At 42.1% G+C, this 12,276-nt stretch overlaps 1 protein-coding gene across 1 annotated transcript; it reads left to right on the forward strand.

Moving 5' to 3' along the window:
* Positions 1-791: 791 nt before the first annotated feature.
* arl4d (ARF like GTPase 4D) lies at positions 792-3,327 on the forward strand. The gene is made up of 2 exons (XM_006793156.2): positions 792-921; positions 1,913-3,327. Exon 2 carries the CDS (start codon positions 2,025-2,027, stop codon positions 2,628-2,630), a length of 606 nt encoding a protein of 201 aa, XP_006793219.1. The 5' UTR covers positions 792-921; positions 1,913-2,024; the 3' UTR covers positions 2,631-3,327.
* Positions 3,328-12,276: the final 8,949 nt, after the last annotated feature.

A 12,276-nucleotide genomic window follows, 5' to 3' on the forward strand; every position in this document is an offset into this window, starting at 1 on the left:
GACCCAAAGTATCATTGCAGAGTGATACTCTATGAGCACACACTTCACGCAGTAGTATGACATGCAAATATTATGGCACTTTGGGCACTCTGGAGTCTCTGTAACTTAATGGTCTAACCTGAATCACTGCAAGTGTGAAAACTCCAGTAAAGCCAATAAATACTCAATTTTATTTTCTGACAGTACTGCTGTTGCTGGGGTGGGGATCAGACCAACACATGTGAAGATATTTCTCGAGCTAGTTAACTAGCAAGTTGTTTAAAATCATTAATTTAACCAGGTTGTTCCACTGACCTCTTGTTTTCAAATGAGACCCATTAACAAGAGGCAGGTAGATTAAAAACATATAATACATGTAAAATGCATGCCCACAAATTCTTAAAAGCATATGCAAGACTTTTTGCAGACACACAAATGACTATTTCAAATGTTTTGGTTATGTTTAATGTGAGATTGGCAGCAAACTTTGTCATCTGTTATCACACCCAGGAATTGAATTTTATTCACTCTATGTTCACAACCACTTAAGACTAAAAGAACAAGTCAAACTCACTTGTGTATTTGACATTAAACTTGTTCTTCTTGTGTAGATGTTTTATGAATGCATTTTCACTTGCTCACACTTTAAGAAAGAGTAACACTGGGGGGTGTTTTACTGTATTAATTTCTATATGCACGTTATGCATCAGTGTTTGCTGGTCATGACACCCCCGAATGCACGCAATTCACTGCTGCACCAGCAGGGGGCGCGGAGCAGCAGCCCTCCAGGTGGCCGTGACGTCACCCGGGCTTAAGGTGCTGTGCGCTCGAGTCTCTCCGGAGCTTCTCAGTGCTGCTGGAGGAGAACACGAAGATCGCTTGTTGTGAACTATGGCCGTGTTTATCGCTTGTGGATGATGATTTCACCGAACATCTAAAAAGGTAGGAAGGTTTTTAAATACGCAGAGGAGAGGTCAGGCTCGGTTTTCAATGCTGGGATTCGTGCAGGCTCTGCAAACTGCATGCATGTTTTATTTCCCTATCCTATCCAACCAATCCAATATATCAGGATTCCTACAAGCTCAATAGGTAGACGATGTTGAAGTTCTTAAATTTATTTGCGTTATATCGATCAGGATAAACACGTCGTCACATGAAGTAGATGGTGAGATTTCATGCAGGAGAGGGAGAAAACTGGAGAAAAAGGTGGATTATTCCTCATACACACACACAGACACACATATATACACAGTCATACAACGAGGTTATAAAAACATCTGTCAATAAACATGACAGGGCAATGCTTGTGCAAGCTGTGTACAGCTGGATGAAAGTCTTTGCACACTGTATTATTTATTTATTTTTATTTTTTTTTGGGGGGGGGGGGTCAAAGTGAAAAATAAAAACAAAAAAACAAGATAAAACCTGCCCTTGTAAACATGTAATGGTTTTATTTAGTCCAAACAGCAGCTGTTTGATGGGTATCAGGATGTCAACAACAACCGGATTAGTGCAGCTGAAGCAGTCCTTATAGGCGGTCAGCAGAGAGACCCCCCGAATACATGTTATCCATCGGCTGCATTCAAATCAATCTGGCCCAGGAAAAGCCCTTCAGGTTTAACAATCTTAAGAGGATTAACCCTTTGCAAATAAGAAACTACATTACCTCAGACACCAGTTAACTAATGTTTAGCTCTGTAATGTGGCACATTTATAGTTTTAAATCTAAAATTTGAAATTTTGAAATCACACACACTGCTATTGCAAAGTAAGCATCTCGGTAGTAGCGAAACATTTTAAGTGCAGCTTGGTTTGCAAACATTCCTTAAACACCCATTGTCTTTTCATTAAATGTTAACCCAGCCTGTGTGTGTGTGTGTGTGTGTGTGTGTGTGTGTGTGTGTGTGTGTGTGTGTGTGTGTGTTTTGATAAGGCCTCCAGCACCATCTGATCTTGGACAGGGACCAAATGCCAATCCACTGAGAACGGATTAAAACAGGAATCTTTCACCTCACCTAAGTAGGTGTGAATTGCTGGCTGGAGTCATGGGGAACCAGCTGACTGATATTGCTCCCAGCACGCCGTTCCTGCCAAGCTTCCAGTGCCTACACGTGGTCGTCATTGGCCTCGATTCGGCCGGAAAAACCTCTCTGCTCTACAGGCTCAAACTCAAGGAGTTTGTCAAAACAATCCCAACCAAGGGCTTCAACACGGAGAAGATCAAAGTGGCAGTTGGGCCATCTCGTGGAATAAACTTCCAGATTTGGGATGTGGGTGGGCAGGACAAGCTGCGTCCGCTCTGGAAGTCCTACACTCGCAGGACAGACGGGATGGTGTTTGTGGTGGACTCCACCGAGGTGGAGCGAATGGAGGAGGCCAAAGTGGAGCTCCATAAGATCACCCGCACGTCAGAGAATCAGGGAGTCCCGGTGCTAATTCTCGCCAACAAACAGGACCTGGACTCGGCCTTGTCTGTGAGCGAGGTGGAGAAGCTGCTCTCCGTTCATGAACTGAGCATGTACACGCTGTATCACGTGCAGAGCTGCAGCGCTGTGGACGGTCAGGGGCTCCAGCTGGGCTTGGAGAAACTCTACGAGATGATCCTGAAGAGGAAGAAGATGGTGAAGCACAACAGGAACAGGAAGAGATGAACTACCGGTTCACACTGTGGACTTTATACGCCAGAGATTTATACACTGCTCAGATGCTTCCAGGCTTAATGGTCCTCTTTAATGGGAAAGCAATTTGTGCCAACAAAACAACAATTACACACGGCCTGAGGGTCCGGAGAAATGGATTCGCTCATAATAACTGAAACAGTATTGACATTGTTTTTGTTCTGCAGCTGTCCTTAGACAGCTTATAGATTTAAGGAAACCTTGAAGCAGTTAGTCCTCACTAAGTGCTTTTCTACACTTGTTTTAAAGAAGATTTCTGAGAAGACACTTGCCTGCTCACTTTAGGACTCATAGAGGGCCACATTCCCATTTGATGAAGAAGATTTACTTAAAATGACGTTCTTATATTCTTTGAAAGGCTTGCACAGATTCTGTACCACTAAATTGCTGTTTTTCTTCCACAATGTACTGATCTTTTTTCAAAATATTTATTCAGTGTATATGTATTTGTACTGGACAGAGGCTCCTTTTTCTTTTTTGTAAATGAACAGCGTTCAGCGCTCACTTAGCACCAATGATATTTAGTTTCATTCCTAACAGATCCTAAGTGCATTCCCTTCATAGACACATATATATACAAATTTAGCTACCACTGTATAATTATACTGTTTTTACAAATTGTAATTTTTTCGTAAACTGAAGACTTAATAAAACCTAGCACTGTACAGAACATACATTGCTATCTTTGTATTTTGAAGGTATTTGATAGGAATGAGTTAAACTTTTTGGATTACATGGCACGCATAATCTCTCAGCTCTAAATTCACCTCAATATTGAGATTTTCTGGTCACTTCTACAGTGATCTTTGAACATCATCTGTAGCCGTGACTTTAATGTCCAAGTGGATTCAATGATCAAATCAAAATATTGCAGGTGACCTCTAAAAACACTCGGTGAAAACACATTTTATTGTAACTGATAATTAGATAAACTAATATTATTCATGGACAGCAATTCAGACAGCAGATTTGGCATAGTTATCCATCATTAATCACTCTTTGGCGTGACTGGACAGACAAGAATGCTTTGTTAACTATAATTAAACTGCAGCCATGACTGACTGTTGATGCATTTGTATGTATGAAAAATAAGTCCTGCTGATGTTTGCGCAACTTGGGAAACACTTGAGAAGTGTTTGGGAAAGAGGCTGGGAAGCCTTGATAAAGTTGTGGCCCCGAGGCCTGTGATATCTTAATATGCCTCTGCTACCTGCTGAGCACCAAACAGCACTAAGCACCTAAAGAAACATATTTCCCCCAGGACTTGGCAGACGGAGCTGAAAGACAGTGAATATTAAATATCCTTTGTTGACACACACAAAAGAGAAAATACATCAACCAATGCATTTTGATGCCAGAATAATTAATTTGCCAAAAATCTGCATTAGTCCCCCGAAATCTAGTATCAAACAAGCTTTAGTTAGTATTTCTTTACATCAAATATTTGCTACCTTAACAGATGATACCATTTTAGCGCTCTTACCAAAATAGGGGGGAGGATCTCCTCCTCTTCCCCTCCCCCACACAAGACCAAACAATCCGTTTAGTGGGATTTCCACCTACTGCTGACAGTGTAATTGCATCAATTAGTGGTGAGACGGCTCAGAGGTGAGCTGGTTGAGTTGTGCTGTTGATTTTGTGGTCATGTGGGGCTGAATCACCTGAGGCCATCTGTACAGCAGATGCTCTGTTGCACTCTTGCTGGAAGTCAAGTGGACTGTAGCCATCCTGTCTTACTACTTATTTTAATGTTAGCCTCACATTTATGTGTTTAGTGACGCTGGGATGAAATAAAATAAATAATACCACTGGTAAAAATGCATTTCAAAGAATGGCAAAATGGCATCTTGAATTGAGTCAAAGGATGCGTGAGCTTCTTGTCTCTTGCTGTCAAAAATATGAGAAACCTGTTTTCATAAATCCAGGAGATAAATAAGAAAAACACAGAGACCTTTTATTTAAATTGCACTATACTGGCATTTTAAGAGTTTTTACACTCTGTTTCTGATGTGTCATCTAACTGTTCATCGTTACCGTAGCAAATATCAGAAATGTTCCATTGTACTTAATACTAGCTCTGATCACACACTGTATATAAAAGATAGGTGTCACCATTATGATGTCACCCGCTGCTTTCTAGACTCCGTATGCTGAAACCTCAGCATCACCATTTTGGCCACTGTCACCGATCCCAAAGATTTATATGAGAGGGTGGAGTGCTAAGTTTCCAGCTAATGTGGATGGTTTTTAATCACACAGTATTCCATATTATTTGTCAACAGCGAAAATGCAGTGAAGAAGTTCAGTTTAATATCTCAAAGTAGTGGAAAGAAGGCCTAACGGACCCCGATTGGCTTCATCTGCCTGTGTCAGGACACCTGCCAATTAAAGCAGTCGTGCTAATAACTCTAGTGTTCAGGTGGATGAGTTAGAAAAAAGCTATCAGTCATTATCCAAAAACATACCTTATACAAGCTGTTAACATACTTTATAATGTTTATAATGTGAGTCTACAGGGTTTGACTCACATTTGCAGCTAGCCTTTGGTGGCCAGTAGTGGAAAAAAGTTTTTGGCACTTCAGAGTCTGCTTCGTTTTCCCACTTGGTGTTAATCCTCTCTTAAGTTGCCATTCAGCTACGCGTGGGTGTGCTCCTGGCCTGTATTTGTCTTGCCCGACATGATGAGATAATGACTTGTTACCTATTCGCGTGCCGCCCGCTGAGTGTTCCTAAACGCTCAATGTCAAGCGGCACTTGCGTGCACTTAAGCACGTGCATGTCCATTATGACAAGAAACCCGCGCACCCACACGAGCGCCCGTGCGCATCTTGACTTGTGTGACCTCACCGTCCCTATTATTCAAAACGGTGAGCTCATTAAAAGTTTCAAGGATGTGTTGCAGCATCATCCTGACACAGCAGCTGGTCGCTGAATAAATTTGCATCATAATGCGGGGTTTTCAACAGCTGAGACACATTCTGGGCATTTGGAGACATCAGTCAGCCAATGAAAAAACAAAAAGTACGTGGCTGAGCTTATCTCCTCAGATAAGCCATACAATGAGGCGATGGGAAACTGTTGTTGAAGCTAGGTTAAGAAGACAGGTGACAATCAGTAGGCAGCGGTATGGCTTCATGCCATAAAAGAGCAGATGGAGAAGTATAGAGAAGGTCGTACGGAGTTGCTGTTTTTGCGGATCTAGAGAAAGCATGTGTGGACCTGTGGTACTGCACGAGAAAATCAGGATTGGCAGAGCAGTAAGGTGCAGTGGGAGTGACAGATGGATTCAAGGTTGGGGTAAGATTACATCAGGGATGGTCTCTGAGCCCCTTCTTGTTAGCAGTGGTGTTAGACAGGTTGACAGATTATGTCAGGCAGGAGTCTCCGTGGACTATGATGTTTTCAGATGACATCTGTAGTGAGGGTAGGGAGCAGGTGGAAGAGAGCCTGGAGAGGTGGAGGTATACATGGGAGAGAAGAGAAATGAAAGTGAGTAGAAACAAGACAGAATACATAATGTGTGTGAATGAAAGGGAGACGAGCGTAACAGTGATTTATGTGAGTAGAGCTGGCGAAGGGAGATGAGCTTAAATACCAGACAGTGCACAAAAGAAGTGAAGAAGGGAGCTCAGTCAGGGTGAAGTGGGCGGAGATGAGTGTCAGTGGTGATTTGTGACGGAAGGATAGCAGTGAAATAGAAGGTTTACAAGATCGCAATGAAACCTGCTGTGATGTGTGGTTTGGAAATGTAGTGAAGGAGGACATGCAGAGGACTGGTGTGACAGAGGACGCTAGGGGTAACGTGAGGTGAAGGATGACAGTCCACTGTGGCGATTGCTAAAGGGACCAGCTGAACAAAGAAGAGGAAAAACAGAAGACAACTATGACGCCAGTAAGGCACAGTGCTGTCGTGCCCACAGTCTCCCGCACACATGATGACTTCCGTCCAGCGGTGGAAAAACCCAAGGGAGCTGCATGTGCGTTGTCTTTGTTGCACAGTGGTTTTCTCTTGCATGTTTCTGTCACATGCTGTGCAGACTCCTTGTTACACTCTGCCTTGCCTCCTCCTTTCTAGGGCATCCTGGTGGCTGACAAGAAACGCACAAGAGAGGGAAGCCTGGGGATTATGTGTCAGGGCTTAATCTCACATAGGCAGGTGTATCCCTGGAACGGTGTGACATAAATCAGAGACAGGCACACCACTGGGCTTTGAAAACAATAAGCAAAGCCACAAATAACAAATTTATCCTGTTCTCCTTAAAATTCACAATGCAATGACTGCAAGGAGGCACAGTCTTAAAAATATAAGCCAGAATATATTGGGTCTGTGAGTGAGGACTGGCATAGCAGTGCTGTGAACAGATAGATGACTATGCTAACATATTTGATGAATATCTTCAGTTATTACAACTGCGGATTGATGTAGTGGTCTACAGAAGTCTGAATGAATTTCTGCTAAATTAAAATGAAATTATATCAAATAAAGCTGTTGCTGGGTCTCAGATTGTTTAGACAGTGTTGTAAAACTTGTGAAACTACAGGCATATGGATTTACAGGGGAAAGTCTCCAAAACTATACAGCAGATTTAGCTGAATTTGTCTTGTCTTATGCTCATGTCCCACTAACAGTGTTGGGGAGTAACGGAATACATGTACCGCCGTTACGTATTTAAAATACAAAATATGAGTAACTGTATTCCGTTACAGTTACCGTTTAAAAAGGTGGTATTTAGAATACAGTTACTTTGTTGAAATAAATGGATTACACGGCGGCACTTCCCTGTTTCATATTGTGGCGGGTCAGGACTGTTTGGGTTTTGTTTGACAGCTACGTTCTGTTGTTCCAGGTGGCAACGTTACTGTTGCCATAGTTACAGGGTGACGCTCTCTCTCTGCGTGTTTCCTGGGTGAGAGAGGCCTTGTTGTTGTTGTTGTTGTGCTAAGCTAATAGGCAGAATGCTACAGGCATAGCTCTAAAGAATGTAGCATCATAGGCAGTGTAGTCCGTGCTGCAGGGAGAATGGACTGCCATACCCGTTATGTGTCTGTGAGCGAGGGAGGGAGAAAAAGGAAAAGTACGAGCTGTCATCGAGCAAAAACGGGAGCTGGAAGCATGTAAATATAATAATAACCACTGCAGCCAAGAAGAGAGCCTGACGAGCCCAGTTGTAAGTAAGCTATTAAGACTCGACTGTACACCGTGTTCGTGTTTTCCTCCGAAACAAGTTCTGTTGGAGCAGCCTTTCAACGCCTCTCTCTGTCTCTCGCTAGCAAAGTGACTCAAAGTAAAGCTAGTTTTCGGCTACGAGCCCGACACGAACCCACCGTATTAGTCATCGGTCCCTTTACTACGGTTCGGAGCCGCTGACCTTCAGTAACAGTAATAAATCAAACAGCAATAGTACATTCAAGTAGTTGTAAAAAGCATGATAATATATTAAGTAATCCAAAGTATTCAGAATACGTTACAGAATACATTTTGGGGCATGTATTCTGTATTCTGTAATGGAATACATTTTAAAAGTAACCTTCCCAACACTGCCCACTAACTAGTAAAACTAAAATTAGAGGCTTGATAATAATCATGTGGATTCAATCCATGGGAGCTGCTAAGAGCATCAGTGAACATGTCCTTTTTTAGTTATTTATATATGGCATTATTATCCTTACGTGCCCTTTGTTTTTGTTTCATCAGCTCTTTTGAAGAGTTCATTATTTTGGGAGTTTTGCATCTTCAGTCTTTTTACATCCTTTGCTTCTCTGCCCTCATTAATCTCACTTGTGTCCAATCAGCCCTTTTAGTCTTCTCTTACGTCAGTTATCAGTTCATTTTGACTTCAGTTTGACCTTGTGCTTTTTTAGATACTGGTTTTTCTAGCAATTTTTTTTTTTACATAAGCTCTTAACAGGTTTTAATAAAACTCGACTTCTCTTAGTTAACCTGTCTGTGGCATCTGCATTTGGCTCATCTTTCCTGTGTATCAAAAAGCTGAGGAACAGAGGGGTGCATTATTAAGGCCTGCTAACTCAGTCAGGGGGAGCTGTTTTTCAGTGCTGGCTCTCCCAGTGGCCCCCCTGGCAAGACTGTGTTGGTAATAATTTTAATAAATGTGAACAGAGAGAGAGGAAAACATCCAGCTGAAACATTAACTAAGTCACTTTGTATGTCCCTCATGATTTCCCATTGTCCCCTGCCGTCCACTGTGTCCCTGTACCCACAGGTGCCCTCAAACACACATAGACAGAAACAGAAGCTTGGTGGCACACCGTGTGCCACCCCGATATTTTTATTGGCCCTCATATGGTCACCCACATGACAATATTGTGGAAGCACCAGTTTTCGCAGTTTCCTTTATTTATGTATGCTTTAAGTAGATTATCTGCTGAAGACATCTTTTCATATATGCAACTTGTTATCCTTTGCCTTACTAACACCACGAACACCTGCTCTAAAGTTACAGCAGCACAAACTGCATGGCATACTCACTGGCATTTGCATGCATTTAGTTGGTGATGCAGAAAAACTCTTTTGCACTCCTGGAAAACACAGAGCAGATAATCAGATGTATTTGAAAGGTAAAATTAATTTCACTTTGTTCTGGAAACAAACAAATGATTTCCTTGTCTCCTTTATCAGGCTAATAACAAGACGTGAACATACTGAGTAACATTTAACGTTTAAATGTATGCAGTTTAAAGTTTCAGAGCTCTAATGTGTAGCTGTCATGTTAGAAATAGGAAACAGCACTGAGATTACACTTAGTGGGAAATATATGAATTTGAATTGGTATATTTATTTTCCTGCTCAGCGCACTTGTGATGATTGAATCACGAGATTAGCAATTTTCTGCAATATTACCCATTTGTGCAGCCACAGTGTTGCATTTTAATGTTAGATTTTTGTTCTTTATCAGTAGGCGGTACTCAGTTGATCCATTTTGTACAGAAGAAGAATCAAATAATGCATCAAATGTTCCCTTTTCATGCAAGCACCCTCAGAGTTTGAAGAAGAAAGCAAGTGTACAAACAAAGCAGGGATAGCGTGACTAAATTAGACTATAACTAAACTGGGAAAACTAGTACTGTGACAAACTAAGAAGACTCAGAGACTATGATGATCATTGCAAAGACTGACCGTGAAAACATGGAGGTGGGAACACAGACGACGCGACACTGAACACAGCAAGACTGAGGACTAAATACACACATGAGGTGATCAGGGGAAGTGGAGACACATGAGGACACAGCTGACTAGAATGAAACATAATTACAGCACAGGGGAGAGTAAACCTAAATGCAGTGAACAAAGAACACCAGACTCTTTCAAACTAAAACAGGGAACCCAGAGACATGAAGATAAATCATGACATGAACTTAACATAACCACACAGACATGAAACATGACAGGTAGACGCACGAATCAGGGAGACTGAGTACAGGGGGAGATGACAGAAACAACTAAGAAATAAAGGACTAAATAGCCACCTAGAAATTAACTAGATCAAAAATGGATACAAAAATACTAGGGGTGCAACGATACTCGTATCGATATTGAACCGTTCGATACAGTGCTTTCGGTTCGGTACGCATATGTATCGAACAATACAACATTTTTAATTTATTTTATCAACTTTCCTTCTGACGGTGCTGTCTGTGTTGAGCGCTCAGTGGATCTGCGCTCGACAGTGCAGCCTAGGCGGAGTAGTCGAACACAGATTCACTGAGCGCAGGGCAAGCTAGCGAGACAGAAGTTAAGCTTGTTGCAACATGGCAAATTGAACCTCCCCCACCCTCATTCAGATCTGGCGTCTGGAACTATTTTGGTCTTCATGTGACATATGACCCTGAAGGTAAGCGTGTCATGGACTAAAGTAAAACAGTATGTCAGATGTGCCACGCAATGCTCAATTACATGAGTGGGAACTAGTGTGTTAGCCAGTTAGCTCGTTAATGTGTTGACGCTGTCCAGCCCCACACACAGGGCAATCCGCGGTAGCTCGTTAACGGAGATTTGCCGTGTTGTGGCGTTAACCTAATTTCAGATTAACACTGACAGCACTAGTGGGAACACAACGAATATGACTGCACATTTACCCGATAGCATCCTAGTGCAAAGACAAGTGGAAGCAGACAAAAACAACAAGCACGCATACAAACTTTACCCGAGTCATTTAGACAGCCGTTAGCACATGATTCTCCTTATGGGGACCTGATATGTTTAATATGCTGCTGAGAATATAGCCCAGAAGAAGCGTATAGTATAGCTTTTATTTTGGAAAGAGACATTTCTCTGTAATAAACTCTCTTTTCCAAAGATGAGTGATTCCTCAATCAGATACAGGGCTCGCAAAATCGCTAGCCCGACGTCCCGGGGCTAGCGATTTTTCCAGTCGGGCTGCCCTGCTCTGCCCGTCGGCCTATCGTAGGAAGGAAAAATATATGTCAATGCTTTTGCATTCTTTCGGAAATGTAGCTGGGTAATTATGTCATTGGCATCAGTGAGCCACTGTCAATATGTGACATATTGAAATCGCCTTTGAATTTGCGCTTGTTTTTTGCTTTCACTTTGCAATCGCGCGAACTGTGTATAGAGAGCGACAGCACTGATTGGTGATGATAATTTGCGCACCAATTCCTCTGACATCGTCTTATCAATCGTTAGCTTACTATGCAAACATGACAAGTGAAATCTCCCGCAGCAAGCTTAAACATGTGAGAGGTTGATCGCGCAGAGAATCGCTGAGCGTTATGTGAGTGCGTGTGTAAAAGCAGCAGGATATATATTTTAGTTCTGCTGAGCCAAATAAGACAGGTCAGGGTGAAGAAGTGACAGCCAAAGAAAAGCTTACCACAAAACGGAAAGGTTATGACAAATCAGACTATAAGGCAAAAAGAAAGTGCAGCTTTATGGTTTCATGGACAAAAGAATTTCTGTGGCTGCAATATGACGAGCTAAATAACCAGGTCTACACATTAGTGGTCCGCAGGTGCGCATTCACTGTCAAAATAAAAAACGCGCACAAGATAAGAAGTTGCAACGCGTGTTTGCATACATAAGATTTTCAGGAGGAGGACAGACATTTGTTTAGAACTCTTAAAGATGTTGAAGAAGCTCCTTTAAGCAGTTACTTTGGTGTTCCTCCACCTCCAACGAAATGTCAGAAGGAGTCCGAACCACAAAAGAAGCGCGTATTCTCGGAAAAGTGGTTGCAGGAGGTGAGCTGGCTTCAAACAAATGATGAACGCACAGAGAGGTGGTGCAGAATGTGCCGTGAAAATTTAATACATGACAAATTAATAAAAAGGCATGAACATTTTTTTGTGTATCGAAAAAATATCAAACCGTGACACCAAAGTATCGAACCGAACCGAACCGTGAATTTTGTGTATCGTTGCACCCCTAAAAAATACATAAAACTCAAACACTGGGTCACACGACCCAGCCCATGACATGTTGTCTCTTTTAGGTTTTGTCAAGCCAGCTAATGCGAAGAAAGTCTAGTTATTACTAGTTATTACTCTAGTTAGTACGAGTTAGCGCAGTGATCGACAGAGCACAGAGAGCACGACACCAAAAGCTCTGACTTCAAGCTGAGCATGCTAACCCATTAATTTTGTT

The sequence above is a fragment of the Neolamprologus brichardi genome, chromosome 8, assembly GCF_056152115.1.
Source record: "Neolamprologus brichardi isolate AB-2024 chromosome 8, ASM5615211v1, whole genome shotgun sequence".
NCBI lineage: Eukaryota > Metazoa > Chordata > Actinopteri > Cichliformes > Cichlidae > Neolamprologus > Neolamprologus brichardi.